Genomic DNA, 18,105 nt, shown 5'->3' on the forward strand with positions numbered 1-18,105 from the left:
CGACCAATTTCTTGTCTGTACAGTTACAGTCTGGTCTCCAGTCTTAGTGGAGAAAAAGACAGAAAAGAAAAATCTTAAGAACAAGAAGGTTCCACGTATTATGTTCTTGGCCCTCTAATACCATTTAAAAAAAGAATAGTTAAAAACTAATCAGAAGTTAAAAACTAAATAATAAATAATTAATAATAAAACATTTGTTTATTATCTGAGTAAAGACATGACATTCACTCACTCGCTCAAAAAAATTATCATTTAAAAAACAGTAAAATAAACATCAGGGAATTCTTTCAGCGTGAAATATTCTTGAGGTAATGACACGTTCCTGCAACACAAGAGAAAGATATAAACATGTTTGTGTATAAATGTAGGTAAGGTTTGTACACAGTGTAACACAAAGTGTGAGAATCTGATGCTTGAACTAGTGTTTTTGATCAAATCAGATTGAATCTCACCAATATGAATTTTGCTTTTACTCTGCTGTACTATTTTATAAAAAGAAAAGGTGTGTTTTGGGTCCAAGAATTTGTTCTGCACAGGAATGTAAAACATCATAATCATCGATCTTAAAAATTAAATCGATTCTTTTGTAGAAATTATAGTCAGTTATAAATTTAATATAATTCATATGTATTTTTTTTTAAATGTATAATTTCCTAAAGGCAGAACCTGTATTTTCAATAAATAATATTTCATAAATAAAAAGATTACAAAACTAATTACAAGGTTTCATTTATCCTCTCAGGCTGATTGACTAAAAGGACAGCGTTAATTACACTTTTACTCTCAGCCAATCACAACACAGCATGGACAGAACAGATAGGTGTCTGTACCTGTTTTTCATCCTCAGACAGCACTCCTTCCACCACTACCACTTGATACTGCTGCTTTTTAAGGTGGGTGGGAAATTTGCGCAGGCGATTAAAGTGGGAAGGGCTTGTGTTTGGATTGAGAAGCTTCCTCATTTCAGCTGGAGAGCATCCTGGATCGAACATTAGCACACATATACTGCCGTTTCTCCTCTCCTCCACACCGACTATGGTGCGGCTGTGACCTGTACACACAGTAATAGCCTCATATGGGGGTGTTGCGGGGTGATGTAATGTGGATGGGGATTTTAGCACTACAGGGAGGTTTTTAAAGAGTGAAGTAGGGCACCTTGGTGTTGGAGGTAGATCGGTGGCAGGTTTGTCTTCACTACTCTAGGTGGAACTCTGGCACCTGTGCTGGATGGGAGGGAAAAATAATTCTTCACCCACCGGAACAGTCGTGGGTGTGTGTCACCTGGACCGGTGGGCTGGTGGAAATCTACGACGCGTGCCCTGAGTAAAGACAGCAATCACATTTTACTGCTAGAAAATCAACTTAGAATCATGCTATAACTAGAAACATAATATAGAAATGCATTTTATTACTGCTATAATGTTTTTAAGATCATATTTAAAGCTAAAGCATTTGTTAAAATCCAGATAAATGGTCTAAAATCCTCACTGCTCTGATAACAAAAAATGTTCTGTGAAAGTTAGTAAGTAGGGCTACACAACACACACACCACAACACCACCACACACATACCTCAGTTTGAGGGAGGTAAGTATGGTGTAGATTTCTGTGGCCCCTATCCAGGCTCGAGTGCCCTTTAACCTCCCGTTGAACTGAGATGCACCCTGGGGATCGATACCCTCCACCCATGCTGCCTCGATCAGAGCCTGCACTTGTGGGATGCTGGGACACGAGTCTGAAGCACAAGATTAGAATGTGCACAGCTGCTTCTATTAGATGTGATAATTATACATACTGTGGTTTATTATCTGTGAATTCCGCTTGTTATAATGTCTTTGTTTTTCAGGTTTTGTGTGTTCTTCCTTTTCAGCGCAGCTCTTTAAGATGATAAAAATACTATAAAAGCTGGACGCAGAATAAAAAAGGTTACTCGTTACTTATACAATTATCTACTTATTTATTTAGCAGCAAATCCATGCTCAGGTGATTTTTGTGATTTCTTCACATACTGTGTTAGTTACCTGACAGGGTGTGTAGTGTGGTGTACTGTTCAAGTCTCTGTAATGAGGACAGAAGCATCTGGAAGTTTCTATAGCCACAGCCCCAGCCTCGGTCTCCGTCTGAAGAGGAATAGTGTTCCAGTTCTGAACACAGCCACACACGAGTCCCCTCCTGACGCTCACGCTGGTAAAATTTATACAGCGCTGACAGCAATCCTGACACACACAGAATCGGAAACAAAATGTGTCTCAAGTTCATTAATGGTTAATTAAAGCAATTCGTTCAGCCCAAACTATAGAATTGTCTCCAATGTTAACAGTGTGTCATACAGAAACAGTTTGTTTCTGAAACTCCTGATAAACATGTGGCTATAACAAAAAATGATTATTAGAGGTTTTTGAACCTGTGGTTCTGGTCTGGCCATCGTCCAGTCCAGCAGCTAGGGTCTCCATCATCTCTAATCGCTTCATGTGAAACTCAGTTGGAGTCATGTGACCTCGGGACACAGCTTGCTCCATGCTCCTTTCCATTTGCTTACGATATCCACCGCCATTATCCAGCCCAAACTGCATCTAAACACACGCACACACAAACATGAATACAATTTTTTTATTTTTCATTCATCCCAAATCACCACTCAACAGAACAATATATAGATAGTTAGATCAATAGGCAGGTTGATACACAGATAGATAGATCTTTATTGTTATTACACAATACAGCTTCTACCAAGAAATGAAACACTAATGAAACACATTTTTATAGTTAGTGTAGTGTTAGTCCTGGCACTATTTAGGATGGTAATGTGACACTAATGTATAAACAGTGATGTATATGACAAGATTTCTGCTGACCTGTAGCTGTCTGAACTCCTCTGCCTCACGTTTAGCCTCTTCCTCCTTCCTCTTGCACTCTTCTTCCTCCTGTAGCTGCTGAGCAAATCGCAGGTCTCCATAAAAATCCCCTGGAAACACAAATACCCCAAACTTACTGATCTTCATCTCAACAGCCATAAAGAGGGGCAAAGGAGGGAGGTGGCAGGTCTATCAGGTATTAAATGAATACTTCAGGTGTGTGTGTGTGTGTGTATGTGTGTGAATACCGGCAGGGCTATTGTCCAGGTGAAGCTCCACATGTTCCTGTAGAGAACAGCTGTCATCACATGCCACCTTACACATAGGACACACATACACTGCTCCTGCAACACACACACACAAAGCTCTTAACCAGCTGACTTGACCAAGCCCATCATTATTAAAAAAGCAAACATTTATCAGTTTTGTCAAGACGTTTTAAGGGGAACTATCATCAGTACAACTGATTATAAAAATACTGATGTGAAGACATTACCAGTATCATTTTTGTTAGATAAGCAGTAACAGTGAAACAGGTGGGGAATTTAAGACAGGAAGTGAACACACACTTCGGCTTTCCATCAGTAATTTCATTATTTCAGAGTTCATGATCACTGTACAGGGGGGCACGGTGGCTTAGTGCACATTCTCCGGTTTCCTCCCCCGGTCCAAAGACATGCATGGTAGGTTGATTGGCATCTCTGGAAAATTGTCTGTAGTGTGTGAGTGAATGAGAGTGTGTGAGTGAATGAGAGTGTGTGAGTGAATGAGAGTGTGTGTGCCCTGCGATGGGTTGGCACTCCGTCCAGGGTGTATCCTGCCTTGATGCCCGATGACGCCTGAGGTAGTTCGGATAAGCGGTAGAAAATGAATGAATGAATGAATGAATGAATGAATGATCACTGTACACACCATCAGAAACAGCATGGTCCTGGAGATGAAGCTCCACATGTTCCTGCATCATAAAGCAGTCAGTGCAGACCAGATCACACAGTGGACAAGAGAACGTTCTGCCTGTAACACACCAAAAACAAAACAAAAAACACATGAACAAATTGCAGATACACTGGAGTTTTATTTAAACACTGAAGTCTTATCTGAATGTCACCTTTGCTTGGGGAGGATAGTCGCCTCTGTTTTGAAGCAAGAAGCTCCATCATATTGCTTCCTCTAGTCTTTTCATGCTTTTTACCAGGGTCACTGGTTTCTCCTGCATGTCTATGGTTCAGTTTCATCACTCCATTCTGAGATTCTGGTGACCGGGACACAGAAGATAAGCCAGCTCCTGTCTCAGATTTACGCTTTGGATGTCCTGGCTCACCTGTAGCAGCTGTGTGTCCACTGTCCATCTCAGCGTGTGCTGTATTGATGTGAAAGTTCAGCTCATCGTAAGAGACACCAGAGAGTGAGCAGAGCGGACAGGACACCTCATCCTCCAGGTGTGTCAGGAGCAGGTGAGTCTTCAGCTCCGAGTCACATGCCAGCTCTTCACTGCAGATCTCACACACTGGCATGACAAAGGTGCTGAAAGACAGAACGCACGATCTGTAAAGAGTCCTGTAAACACACACTATACACTCATGACGTCATCACCGAATGTTGACGCCCAACGTATGGTACTGAGATCACACGTGCAGCATTTAACTGATACTGGCGTCTGCTTTCAAGGTGTTTTGCACCGAAAACGTTTAAAAACGAAAGTAAAATCCTGCGATTCGATGAAATGCATCATGACGTAATTTTACAGCACTTGCATCTGACCTGCATTCGATTTATACCGTGTTTACATTTGGTTCACAAATATCTAACAGGCTAACCTCCTATCTATCTATCTATCTATCTATCTATCTATCTATCTATCTATCTATCTACCTATCCTCCTCTCTGTCTGTTCCTCTCTCCATCTATCCTCTTCTCGTCATTAGATGTCTAGGCTAATATCTCGTGCTTAAATAATAAAATGATTTCTGATACACAAGAGGATGAAACTCACTCATTCACAGTCTCACTTTATTTAATTCCTTTTTCGTCAAAACCCTTCTGCCGAGACGCGTAAACGGTCACCCTTCACAATCACGTGACTGGGAAAGCGTTAATCACGTGACCGGTGAAGGATTAATCATGTGACCTCTGTCTGATTTTTAGTTATGCTGCTTTTAAATCAACCGGAACTTGTTTAACCCTTATGTTGTCCTCCTATACAAATTAGGAGCGCTGAGTCAACTTGACCTTGTCTGTTTTGACTGCTTATAAAAAATGAAGTATATATGATAGCCTTTTTTTTTTTTTTTTTTTTTTACTTTTTAGTCTAACTTGTTTCCAACATATTAACATATATTTAGCAAATATATATATATATATATATATATATATATATATATATATATATATATATTTGCTAAATATATGTTAATATGTTGGAAACAAGTTAGACTAAAAAGTAAAAAAAAAAAAACTATATTAACATATATTTATATATATATATTTGCTAAATATATGTTAATATGTTGGAAACAAGTTAGACTAAAAAGTAAAAAAAAAAAAACTATATTAACATATATTTATATATATATATATTTGCTAAATATATGTTAATATGTTGGAAACAAGTTAGACTAAAAAGTAAAAAAAAAAAAAAAAAAAAAAAGGCTATCATATATACTTCATTTTTTATAAGCAGTCAAAACAGACAAGGTCAAGTTGACTCAGCGCTCCTAATTTGTATAGGAGGACAACATAAGGGTTAAACAAGTTCCGGGTTCCATAAGGTTGATTATACCATATATATATATATATATATATATATATATATATATATATATATATATATATATATATATATATATATATATATATATATATATATATATATATATATATATATATATTTGGTATAATCAACCTTATCAACCTTTTTTTTTATATATTTGATTATACCAAATATATATATATATATATATATATATATATATATATATATATATATATATATATATATATATATATATATATATATTTGGTATAATCAACCTTATTTATATACAAAAATGCCTCATTTTTTAGTAAAAAAAAAAAAAAACAGAAATTTTGAATTATTTTCATTATAGAGGCACAAAAGTTGATGCACGATTACAGGCTGGTATATTTCAAGGGCAGGAGATTGTTTTGAAACCATTTTGACCATTTTTAATGTCAGCAAATAATAAAACCTGTTTTTTTATAGGCCAAATTGACTTGAATGCTTATAAATCAAAAATTCTACAATTAGCACCATTCTGTGTATAATATCTATTTTACACTTGTAATATGTATTTTGCCCACCTGATGTCATCTGATCAACCAACAACAGGCTACACACACACACACACACACACACACACACACTCAAAAACATGCCATAATTTCATGTGAATAAAACTTTGTTTACCTCCTTATGTTTTGTTTTATTATACTTCATTTATGAATGATAACCCTTATGAATTTTTGCAATGTTTTGAGTAAAATAAGCAGAAATTATTAAATATTATTTTGGATAACCGCTGACTGATAAATGTCAAACATTACTCAGCATATCTCCAGGCCAAAGCTGACTGATGCAACTAAATTCATAAATAGAGAGGAAACAAATATGATTTGAATATGAAAACACAACGTGTGTGTGTGTGTGTGTGTGTGTGTGTGTGTGTGTGTGTGTGTGTGTGTGTGTGTGTGTGTAAAGATTGTTGGTAGAAGAAGAAGAGAAGATATTGTCCCCAGCTGGACAAATGCATATAACAAGTGTGAAATATTCACAAATGATTGTTATTGTTTTTTTGAAGGCCCAATGAATTGCAATGCCCAATGCTTGTGTGTGTGTGTGTGTGTGTGTGTGTGTGTGTGTGTGTCTGTGTGTCTGTGTGTGTCTGTGTAAAGCTTGTTGGTAGATCAGATTTTGCCCCCAGCTGGACAAATGCATCTAACAAGTGTGAAATATTTACAAATGAGTAGCCTTTGTTTTTTCTTGAGGCCTAATGAATTGCTATGCCCAGTGCTTTGAACAGTGTTTGACTGTGGGTGTGTGTGTGTGTGTGCGTGTAGCATCATTTCGGTAGATCATATTTTGCCCTCTGCTAGGCGAAGGCTTATCAAAAGTGTGAAATATTTACAAATGTTTGGCTTTTTTTTCTTTTCTGGAGGCCTAATGAAATGCAATGCCCAATTTGTGGGTGTGTTTGTGTGTGTGTGTGCATGTGTGTGTGGGGGGGTGTGAGTGTGTGTTTTGAGTGCGTGTGTTAGTGGACATTTTACGTGTGCATTTTTGTGTCTGTATGTATGTTCATTGCCCTGAAAAGGGCAAAAGTGTGACCTATTGCCCCACTAAATGTGGCTGAGTCAAAATGACCCAAGAGGATAACGAACATGTAGTATATACTGTTCTGAACACATAGTTCAACGAAAATAGAATTAATTAAATTTTGCTTGCAAAGTTCATAATTTGGAACAATCCTGCTAAATTTCAGGCAAATATGTGGAAGAAAACCAAAGTTATGACACATTAAATTCTTCCAGCGGGGTCAAAAAGACCCAGGGACAACATGAAGGTTAAACGATATCAGGTGTATCTGATGTACTGTACTGGTTGCTGGTTTGTACATGTACATGTAAAATATGCAGATATTTAGTGACGTTTCTTTCTAATCAATGTATTTATTTTCACATTACATCAGAGCTGTCAACTGCCACGCATTGAGAGTGACAGTCCCGCATTTGGGTCATTTGTCACGCTCTCATTGTATTTCTCACGCAGAAAAACTTACTATTTATCATGTATTTAATATGCCGCAGCGCCCAAAATGTATCTGTCAACACCGCTGTCTCTATGGAACCGGGCTGGAATCAAGCGCGTCACCCCTGGAGTTCTTAGTCGAGCCTGACACTTATCAGCACAATAGCCAATCAGAAAATAGCACTATTGTATATGGGTAAGATTTAACGCAACAACCAATAATAAAAAAAAAAAAACATTCATTAGAGAGGGTATTTTCGATGGTCAGTTTGAACAAAACCTCAACACGAAACAGCTTGTCTCTGGACGGGACATTGTTCTCAATCATGACCCTAAAAATGACCCCAGTCATAATCTCTCTCTCTCTCTCTCTCTCTCTCTCTCTTTCACACACACACACACAAAGACACACAGACACAAACAAACACACGCAAATTATTAAAAGGCAATTGAACAAATGTTAAAATGTAAAATGTGGTCAGTGATCCTGGTGAAACAGTTTTCTATTTTTTTATTTTATTTATTTATTTATTTATTTATTTATTTATTTTTTTTTTGGGGGGGGGGGGGGTGTCACTCTTTCCTGTCTTCAAAACTTCAGAGCCCTGTTACATTCATTATTAAAAGCACAACATATGTCCTCGCCCCTTTTAATCATTGTTACAAAGGGGTTTGGTGTAAACCAAAACTTTTTTGTCCCAACTTTAAACAATCAAAAAGAAAATATACGGCCGACTGTAATACTCATTGATATTAACTTCCTGTCTGCGTCTTTTACTGTACTGGAAAGTTCATAAGACAGCATTAATAACAAGATAATAAAACATCACTAACAGCACAATAGTGAAACACAAGCGTCACACTGTACGGGCGCAGGACGAAACAGGAAGTAACGTCGGAAGTAGCACCGGAAGTAGCACCGGAAGTGAGGTTGAGGAGCCATCTGTATCTTTTGGCCGCCATATTGCCCTAATCAGTGGGAGTGATACTGGAAGTGTGTGACAAGGAAAATAAAAACACGCACAGCTGAATTCTGGGATTAAATGGGTGAGAATCGCTCAGTGTTTTTCTACTGCTGATTCCGAATTTTAATCCGCTCTAAATGAGGATAAAACCGAATACTATGGATATAGTTGGTGGCGTAGCTAAGCTAACGTGGCTAATTCCTTAGCTGTAGTTTATTAGCTAGTTGTGCTAGATGTCAGTGTTAGCTCAGTACGGATATTACTAAACTGCACAGAAGACTTTACTCAGTGTACATCACACATTGTGTGCACAATGTATGAATACATTACGTTCAAATGTATATTTTGTACCGTTGTTTAAAGCGTTAAATCTGGGTTGTGGGTGTGTAGTGTGATGTGCTGTGTGTAGTGTGATGTGCTGTGTGTAGTGTGATGTGCTGTGTGTAGTGTGATGTGCTGTGTGTAGTGTGATGTGCTGTGTGTAGTGTTATGTGCTGTGTGTAGTGTGTGTGATGTGCTGTGTGTAGTGTGTGTGATGTGCTGTGTGTAGTGTGATGTGATGTGATGTGATGTGCTGTGTGTAGTGTGATGTGATGTGCTGTGTGTAGTGTGATGTGATGTGCTGTGTGTAGTGTGGTATGATGTGTGATGTGCTGTGTGTAGTGTGGTATGATGTGTGATGTACTGGGTGTGGTGTGGTGTGATGTACTGGGTGTGGTGTGGTGTGATGTGCTGTGAGTAGTGTGGTGTGATGTGTAGTGTGATGTGCTGTGTGTCGTGTAGTGTGATGTGGTGTGATGTACTGCGTGTGGTGTGGTGTGATGTACTGCATGTAGTGTGGTGTGATGTACTGCATGTAGTGTCTGGTGTGATGTGATGTGTGGTGTGATGTGCTGTGCTTTGTGTTGTAGTGTGTAGTGTGTTGTATTGTGTGTAGTGTGATGTACTGTGTGTAGTGTATATTGTAATAACATCATTGTGCACTAAGGTATTTGGATAATTAGGTTAGCAATTTGATGTGTCCAGGTGTTGAATATGTCCACAGGATAAGTACACATGGAAAAATAACAAATACAATCGTTTAAATACATTAAGTCTTAATTTAGGTTTGCAAATTAAACAGTACCATTGAATGAGTGAGTTTTTTACGTTGATATTTACTATTTGTATACCTAAGAAAGTAAAAAAAATCATGCTCATGCTGTTCATGCTGCAGTTTTCGCATTTGTTCCTGTTAATTAATACACTGCAAGTCTGACAGATCTGATGCTGTTTTGTGTTTGATGTCAGAAGGTGCAATGGCAAGTCCAGGAAATGAAAATTATCGGATGAAGAGTTACAAAAACAAAGCCCTGAACCCGCAGGAGATGCGACGGCGCAGAGAGGAAGAAGGCATTCAACTCCGCAAACAGAAGAGAGAAGAGCAGGTGGATCAGTCATATCATCACATACAATACAAACACTGATAACAGCACTAGTAATAATTAGTAACAGTGACTAAACACTGCACTGTGCTGCTGCCTGAAGGCTGTTGATGCTCTACTGCATCTGTGATGTGCCTGAACTAGAGGTCTTCTCGGGTCTAAAGAAATGTATCCGACCCAAAGTGACCCGAATCACTTTTTACCCGAACCCGATGTGCATAATTATTATTATTATTTTTCTAAAGAAAGACCCGACCCGACCCGAGACAAACCCGAAAACATTTGACCCGAGTCCGACCGGACCGGTTGGCAATTTTTTTTAACCCGACTGGACCCGAATGTTGCACACACCGATGCAGCCCTGCACGCACCAGTCAGACAGAAAAGTAACCGTTACAGTGTGGATTCTAAATTGATTGACAGGTCTGTTTCAACGAAAATTAGCTTACCGCCAGCCACACGGATGTCGCAAGCGGTCTTGGCAAAGAGAGGAGAGGTTGGAAAAGGACTCAAGTTGATGCACACACGCGAGATACAGTAGTTTGGGTCCGTTCGGTAAAAACACATTAATTTTAAATTACCTGAGACCCGATGCCACTATTATTATACCCAACCCGTGTCCGAGGCACATGTGAAACTTTTAGACCCGAACCCGCTCAGGTCTCGGGTCGGACCTCGGGTTTTAAGTGTACGATTGAAGACCTCTAGCCTGAACTGTTCTATTATTACACAAGAGAGGGGCTTGTTAACAGTAGGGAGGGGGAATAAACAGGAAGTAATTATAAATAAACAAATATATTTTATATATATATTGTGATGAGGCTGAGGAACATTTTACACGGTTGTAAAGGAATTTTTCATCCTTGTGTGCAGCTATTTAAGAGGAGGAATGTGTCTGCACCATCATGTGACGAGTCCATGCTCGAATGTCCCATCCAGGATCCAGACATCAGCTCCACAGTACCTATGTCCTCAGTAAGTGACCTTTAGCTTCTGTTTCAATCTTATACTCCTTCTTATGTAGTTCACTCATGGGCTGTGTCCCAAAACACACTCCACCATATCCTACAGCGGCCATGATGAAGTGTGTGAGAATGTGTCATTGATGCTTAATCACTTAACATGATCACATTTGTGTAAAAGGCAGTGATTTTTGTCTACTGCAGGATGCAGTTATAACTCCAGACATGGTGCAGATGATCTTTTCTGAAGACGCAGACCAGCAGCTTCTCGCCACACAGAAATTCAGGAAATTACTCTCCAAAGGCACAAAAATCTTAAGTCCTTTATCACCTTTAACCACTAAATGTCAGTTTTATTTGTTCATTCACTTAAATCAACTAAATACTGCTTCTGCTCTGTAGAGCCGAACCCACCCATCGATGAGGTCATCGCCACACCTGGTGTAGTGAGCAGGTTTGTAGAGTTTCTGAAGAGGAGTGAAAATTGTACACTGCAGGTGAGAAACATCAACGCGGCACACAAGCTTGAAAATATATTCTATTTAAATTTAGATTGTTTGATATGTGTTTTGCTTTTAGCATGAGGATATTAGCACTAAAGCTATTGCTCACTATGTCTGTTCATGAGTTAAAACATTTTTTTATTGTATTTGCTCTATTTATTGGTGTAGTTTGAAGCAGCCTGGGCTCTGACAAACATCGCCTCCGGAACGTTCCTGCACACTAAAGTGGTGATCGAAACAGGAGCTGTTCCGATTTTCATTGAGCTGCTCAACTCGGAGTATGAAGATGTGCAGGAGCAGGTGAGCATTAGCATTAGCATTAGCAAGGTCAGCCATAGCCAGTTAATGAGTTAGGTCTTGTATATTAGATAAGCATACAGCAGCTAGTATTTGCAGAAGCTACTTCAGGAACTTAACTAATAAAGCTAATGTGGTGATGTGTAGCTTGAGAATAACTAGTTTAGATGTACCTAGTTTAATGTTAATTAGGAGTGAATAATGGTGGTTGTTTAAGTTGTGGTTAGTTTTAATAAGTGTAAGTTGATCATTGGTTGGACAGTTTGTTGTAGTTTAATAGTTAAACTAGTTAGTGTGTGTGTGTACAGGCTGTGTGGGCGCTTGGAAACATTGCAGGAGATAACGCAGAGTGTAGAGACTTTGTCCTTAACTGCGGAATACTCCCTTCACTACAGCAGTGAGTGTGATTAGGAACATCATCAATCTAACACACCTTCATCATCATCATTGTAACACTACATCATCATTATTTATTTATGCACTCTTTTTTATAATGTAATACAGGATATAATGCTGTTAACGGAACTGACTACACCATTACTGTTATTTGTTGTCGTGCGTGTGTGCGTATGTCCCTGTGTGTGTGTTCTGTAGGTTACTTGCAAAATCTAACCGTCTCACCACCACTCGGAACGCTGTGTGGGCTTTATCAAACCTGTGCAGAGGTAAAAACCCTCCACCAGACTTCAGCAAGGTACACATACCTGTACACCCACTCACCACTCTTTGTCCTGTGATTTATTAAGTTTGTGTTCATGTTATGTTTTTATGTCAGCAAAACTAGGGCTGAAGGGTTAATCAGCTTTCTATCAATTCACAATTTAAAAAACATGCAGTGACATGTAGTGTAGAAGACAGTTTTCTCAACAAGTTAAGTACAAGACAAAACATCAGGAAATAAAAAATAAAAACTTCTGTGTAGGTGTGTGCGGCTGAACTAGATTGTGTTTTGTTTTCTCAGGTTTCTCCCTGTCTTAGTGTTCTCTCTAGACTGCTGTTTAGCAGTGATCCAGATGTTTTAGCAGATGCTTGTTGGGCACTTTCTTATCTGTCAGACGGACCGAATGAGAAAATCCAGGCCGTGATCGATTCAGGAGTGTGTCGCAGATTAGTGGAGTTGCTCATGTAAGATACACACAAACACACACACACACACACACACACACACACACCCCACTGTGTTTAGCATAACGTTGTACCCCAGCTCTGAACAGCAGTTCTTTATGGCTTCTGCAGGCATGGTGATTATAAAGTGGTGTCTCCTGCACTACGGGCTGTGGGGAACATTGTGACTGGAGATGATATTCAGACTCAGGTACACAAGCGAGTGCCTCACCTCTTCACTGAGTTTCATTTCTTCATTTTGAGATTTAGCTTCTGCATGTTCTGGGTGCTGCATAACTCAACAGATAATACTTAATGTACGCATTAAATTCAGTACAAACCTGAATTGATTTTTTAGCATTAGATCAATGGATACCGTGTGTGTGTACATTAGGTGATCCTGAACTGTTCAGCATTACCCTGTCTCCTTCACCTGCTCAGCAGTCCTAAAGAGTCGATAAAAAAAGAAGCATGTTGGACCGTTTCAAACATCACTGCAGGGAATCGAGCGCAAATTCAAGTAAGTGTCTATACTTTCAATTGTGAAACTTTTCCACTGTCCACTGTGCTTACTACATACATACACCCCTCACATTTTTTATGTGAAACACTGAAGAAATGACACTGTGCTCCAATGTAATGTAGTGAGTGTACAACTTGTATAGCAGTGTAAGATTGCTGTCCTCTCAGAGTTACTCAACACACAGCCATTAATGTCTAAACCACTGTCCACAAAAGTGAGTACACCCCTAAGTGAAAATGTAAAAATTGGGCCCAAAGTGTCAGTATTTTATGTGGCCACCATTATTTTCCAGCACTGCCTTTGCCCTCTTGGGCATCGAGTTCACCAGAGCATCACAGGTTGCCACTGGAGTCCTCTTCCACTCCTCCATGACGACAGAGCTGGTGAATGTTAGAGACCTTGCGCTCCTCCACCTTCCATTTGAGGATGACCCACAGATGCACAAATAGGGTTTAGGTCTAGAGACATGCTTAGCCAGTCCATCACCTTTACCCTCAGCTTCTTTAGCAAGGCAGTGTTCATCTTGGAGGTGTGTTTGTGGTCGTTATCATGTTGTTATGCTGCCCTGCGGCACAGTCTCTGAAGGGAGGGGAATCATGCTCTGCTTCTGTATGTCACAGTACATGTTGGCATTCATGGTTCCCTCAGTGAACTCTAGCTCCCCAGTGCCGACAGCACTTATGCAGCCCCAGACCATGACACTCCCACCTCCATGCTTGACTGTAGGAAAGACACACTTGGCTTTGTACTTCCCACCTGGTTGCCACCACACGCACTCGACACCATCTGAACCAAATAAGTTTATCTTGGTCTCATCAGACCACAGGACATGGTTCCAGTAATCCATGTCCTTAGTCTGCTTGTCTTTAGCAAACTGTTTGTGGGCTTTCTTGTGCATCTTTAGTAGAGGCTTCCTTCTGGGATGACAGCAATGCAGACCAAGTTGATGCAGTGTGTGGCGTATTGTCTGAGCACTGACAGGCCGACCCCCCACCCCTTCAACCTATGCAGCAATGCTGGCAGCATTCACACGTCTATTTCCCAAACACAACCTCTGGATATGTTACTGACCACATGCACTCAGCTTTGGTCGACCATGGCAAGGCTTGTTCTGAGTGGAACCTGTCCTTTTAAACCACTGTATGGTCTTGGCCACCGTACTGCAGCTCAGTTTCAGGGTCTTGGTAATCTTCTTATAGGATATGCCATCTTTATGTAGAGCAACATTTTTTTTCAGATTCTCAGATAGTCCTTTGCCATGAGGTGCCATGTTGAATTTCCGGTGATCAGCATGAGAGAGTGAGCGCGATAACACCAAATTTAACACACCTGAACCCCATTCACACCTGAGACCTTTTAACACTGAGTCACATGACACCAGTTGAAAAAAATGGCTAATTGGGCCCAATTTGGACATTTTCACTTAGGGGTGTACTCACTTTTGTGGCCAGCGGTTTAGACATTAGTGGCTGTATGCTAAGTTATTTTGAGGGGACAGCAAACCTACACTGTTATACAAGCTGTACACTCACTACATTACATTGGAGCACAGTGTCATTTCTTCAGTGTTGTCGCATGAAAAATTATAATAAAATATTTACAAAAATCGCGAGGGTTGCACTCACTTCTGTCAGATACTGTACATACCTGTGTGTTAGTGCTAAAAAATTTAGCTGTTTGGGTAATTGTATGAATGCAGTTTTACAGATGTTTCTATTTAAGTGGCCTTTGTGATGTACAGGAGGCTCACATTTAATATCACAATATGTTTTACTGCCAGTTATACACAGGCCTGCTATGGTTGGGTTATAATACAGACTATAATAATACACTAATTTATCTATGGTTTAATTCGTGCCAAAAGCCTGTGGTTGTGCTCTACACCTAAATAGTTTCCGATGCACATTATTATTAACCCTTGAGCCAGGTGGTAAAATTGGTTCTTGAATCTTGTTTTCTCAATACGAAAATATAACTTTGCAAAATTTAAAGTTTTGTTAAACACCAGTTGGAAGGAACCTTACGATGGTGTGGGAATGGAGCTGACGTGGACTTCATTGTGTTTCTTTTATGCAGGCAGTGATCGATGCCAGCATTTTCCCAGTGTTGATCGAGATTTTACAGAAAGCAGAGTTTCGCACCAGGAAGGAAGCAGCATGGGCCATAACCAATGCTACCAGCGGAGGAACACCAGAACAAATCAGGTACATCAAAGACCTTTGATTAATATCAAAACATAATAATATTTACTTTATCTCTAAATTCACATTTGTACTGTGTTTCCTGATAAACGTACACATAATACAGATCAACTGTATACACATGCAATAAAAGAGGGAGAGTCATAGTCATACAGTGTGTTTCATGGTTTATCATGTGTTCTTCACAATTTACATAAAATTCATATAGGGAACAAATTAACATGATTAAGTAATCTGTATATTTGTGTGTGTGTTCTTTCAGGTACCTGGTGTCTCTAAATTGCATTAAGCCTATGTGTGACTTGCTGACGGTGATGGATTCAAAAATTGTTCAAGTTTCTCTAAATGGCCTGGAAAATATCCTCCGTCTGGGGGAGCAGGAATCCAAACAGAATGGCACAGGCATTAATCCATACTGTGCGCTTATTGAGGAGGCCTACGGTACACACACACACGCACAGCCTCTCTTGAACACGGCTTTGTTGACTGTGCCTTTCTTTTATGAATTTGCTGTAATCTCTCACACACGAATGTTATTACAATACTGTTAATTATAGACTCGAATGTTATTTTGTGCTCCAGGCTTGGATAAGATCGAGTTCCTGCAGAGCCACGAGAACCAGGAGATTTATCAGAAAGCATTTGATTTAATTGAGCATTACTTTGGTGTGGAGGAAGAAGACGCTACCATTGCCCCTCAAGTAGACCAGAACCAGGACCAATACATTTTCCAACAGCAACATGGACCCATGGACCGTTTCCAGCTCTAAGTATTTCCATCCCTCTATCTCCATCCTGCATCCTGTACACACACAGTGGAGAAATACAGCTTTACTTCCTGTTGGAGTTCTGAGCTCATACAGACTTTCTTTCTGTCTCTTCTATATACACCACTGTGTGTATATGTGTGTGTGTATATGTGTGTGTGTCTATAAATAGACACACACACACACACATATATATCTTTACATCCCTTATGAAATGTGAAGCTACCTCTTTAACCTTGTACCTGTCAGTATGATGCTGGCACTCAAGTCGTCTCTCTGAAATACAAACTGCTCTCGTCACCTGTATCCACTTTACAGGACATGCCTGGGTCGGACACACCAGTGTCGGATATGCCCATATTATTCATGCCCAGATTATTGCTATTTTGTTTTACACTAATTCCTCTCTAAACATCTGTCCTCTTTTTCTCTGCATTAATTAATTTTTGGATATCAAAGTAATAACACAATAAGTAAGATGCGAAAAAGTGTGTGACCTTTGAAAATATAAACATTTAATTGGCAGTAAATTTTGTGTGAGTGAGTGAGAGATAAGATCAAGAGACAGAATAGAGAATAGAGTGTAGTGGTATTTATTAAAGCTGATGTGACTGTGATGTTTTTTGTATGCTACAGTACAATTATGCTTTAAGTGAAAGTTTTTATTCTGTATTTCTCACCTTGATGATGTCTTTCTCTCATGCCCACTTAAAGACCTCTCACAAGCAGGCACTTGGAACACAAAGTCACTGGTGAACACCTGGCATGTTCATGAGCTGGTTCGGGTACAGAGCCATTGCCGGAAATTTATAGAGACATTGAATCAACTCCTAATTTGTCTAATGCAGAGCGAGCACTGTTCAGTCGAGGCAATGTACAATGACAGGTTTTAACGTGGCTGCCATAGGAATTGGACCAGGGTCTGTTTAATAATGTTATTGAAACACTGCTCCATGTTGAATGTGTGGCATCCCTGGAAAATGATCTGAATAATTAATGAATAAACTATGAAGTTTCTCCACAATGTAGAATACTAATGCTGGACTTTTTATGAAGCATGCTAATGGAGAAATTGAGTTTTTTTTTTTTTTTTTTTGGTTTTGTTTTGTTTTTTTTTTGTTTTTTTGGGGGGGGGTAAGTTTTAAACATTTTTCCTTATAAATGTTTGCTTTTGCGTTCTTTAGCATGCTCTGTTGGATATTAATGACTTTCAGTTCACTGACCATTAAGTTTGGCCTAACGGAGGCAATTTGAGCTAAAGAGATTATTACAGAAGCACATACAGTACAATGCTGTAATATTTCTCATGTTTGTATGATGCTTTTCAGGTTGCTTTGTTCTCCTCATCAGGGAACGTTGGTGTCGGTTCAGATGTGCAGCATAAAGGACATCAGAATGTTGAAATTGTATAAATAATAGAGAACAAATAAAATGTTCTTGTTCACTCTGTGTTTAAAAGTGTTCAAAGTCACTTATTTAAAACCGCATGATTCCATACATGAAGTGTAACTCATTCTCCCTGTATTGTGTAAATATTTTCTATTTGAAACTTAAGATGTTTCATACAGATGCGTAATAATTTACTAAATCATTTATTTATCTATTCATCGAATCATTCATAAAGCTTTTGTATTGTAATATTTTTTTATTACTGCAATGTAATTAAATAATTTGCATTTAAAATTCACAAAAAATTTTCCTTTGTTTTCTGGTTTTGAAGCACAGATGAACTGAAGTGGC

At 39.1% G+C, this 18,105-nt stretch overlaps 2 protein-coding genes across 5 annotated transcripts; one reads left to right on the forward strand and one right to left on the reverse strand.

Moving 5' to 3' along the window:
- Window positions 1-179: 179 nt before the first annotated feature.
- On the reverse strand, window positions 180-4,975 carry zufsp (zinc finger containing ubiquitin peptidase 1). 3 transcript variants are annotated; one of them, XM_060872864.1, is made up of 11 exons: window positions 4,848-4,975; window positions 3,963-4,378; window positions 3,767-3,868; window positions 3,103-3,195; window positions 2,855-2,964; window positions 2,404-2,572; window positions 2,021-2,215; window positions 1,572-1,734; window positions 1,156-1,319; window positions 831-1,051; window positions 180-322 (listed from the first exon to the last, which is right to left on the reverse strand). In XM_060872864.1, exons 2-11 carry the CDS (start codon window positions 4,366-4,368, stop codon window positions 275-277), a joined length of 1,671 nt encoding a protein of 556 aa, XP_060728847.1. In that variant the 5' UTR covers window positions 4,369-4,378; window positions 4,848-4,975; the 3' UTR covers window positions 180-274. The 3 variants fall into 3 exon arrangements, with proteins under 3 accessions (XP_060728847.1, XP_060728829.1, XP_060728839.1); XM_060872846.1 differs by having other exon boundaries at window positions 3,103-3,198; XM_060872856.1 differs by having other exon boundaries at window positions 3,103-3,198; window positions 4,864-4,921.
- A 3,553-nt stretch (window positions 4,976-8,528) lies between these two features.
- On the forward strand, window positions 8,529-17,812 carry kpna5 (karyopherin alpha 5 (importin alpha 6)). 2 transcript variants are annotated; one of them, XM_060872898.1, is made up of 14 exons: window positions 8,529-8,666; window positions 9,875-10,011; window positions 10,882-10,983; window positions 11,175-11,274; window positions 11,373-11,467; window positions 11,642-11,773; window positions 12,079-12,167; window positions 12,365-12,464; window positions 12,732-12,895; window positions 13,007-13,085; window positions 13,269-13,394; window positions 15,474-15,601; window positions 15,861-16,039; window positions 16,181-17,812. In XM_060872898.1, the coding sequence occupies exons 1-14, from the start codon at window positions 8,663-8,665 to the stop codon at window positions 16,366-16,368; spliced, it is 1,623 nt and encodes a 540-aa protein (XP_060728881.1). In that variant the 5' UTR covers window positions 8,529-8,662; the 3' UTR covers window positions 16,369-17,812. The 2 variants fall into 2 exon arrangements, with proteins under 2 accessions (XP_060728881.1, XP_060728872.1); XM_060872889.1 differs by lacking the exon at window positions 8,529-8,666 and having other exon boundaries at window positions 9,868-10,011.
- Window positions 17,813-18,105: the final 293 nt, after the last annotated feature.

Source organism: Tachysurus vachellii, chromosome 1 (assembly GCF_030014155.1).
Source record: "Tachysurus vachellii isolate PV-2020 chromosome 1, HZAU_Pvac_v1, whole genome shotgun sequence".
Classification (NCBI taxonomy): Eukaryota; Metazoa; Chordata; class Actinopteri; order Siluriformes; family Bagridae; genus Tachysurus; species Tachysurus vachellii.

Excerpts from the sequence above, each read along its gene's own strand:
- zufsp (XM_060872846.1), bottom strand. The coding sequence starts at position 4,368 with ATGCCAGTGTGTGAGATCTGCAGTGAAGAGCTGGCATGTGACTCGGAG. Across the intron at positions 3,869-3,962 it reads ACTATCCTCCCCAAGCAAAG|GCAGAACGTTCTCTTGTCCA; the intron begins GTGACATTCAGA and ends GGTGTGTTACAG. Across the intron at positions 3,199-3,766 it reads GGACCATGCTGTTTCTGATG|GAGCAGTGTATGTGTGTCCT; the intron begins GTGTGTACAGTG and ends TGTGTGTTGCAG.
- kpna5 (XM_060872889.1), top strand. The coding sequence starts at position 9,868 with ATGTCAGAAGGTGCAATGGCAAGTCCAGGAAATGAAAATTATCGGATG. Across the intron at positions 11,275-11,372 it reads CAGGAAATTACTCTCCAAAG|AGCCGAACCCACCCATCGAT; the intron begins GCACAAAAATCT and ends TCTGCTCTGTAG. Across the intron at positions 11,774-12,078 it reads ATGAAGATGTGCAGGAGCAG|GCTGTGTGGGCGCTTGGAAA; the intron begins GTGAGCATTAGC and ends GTGTGTGTACAG.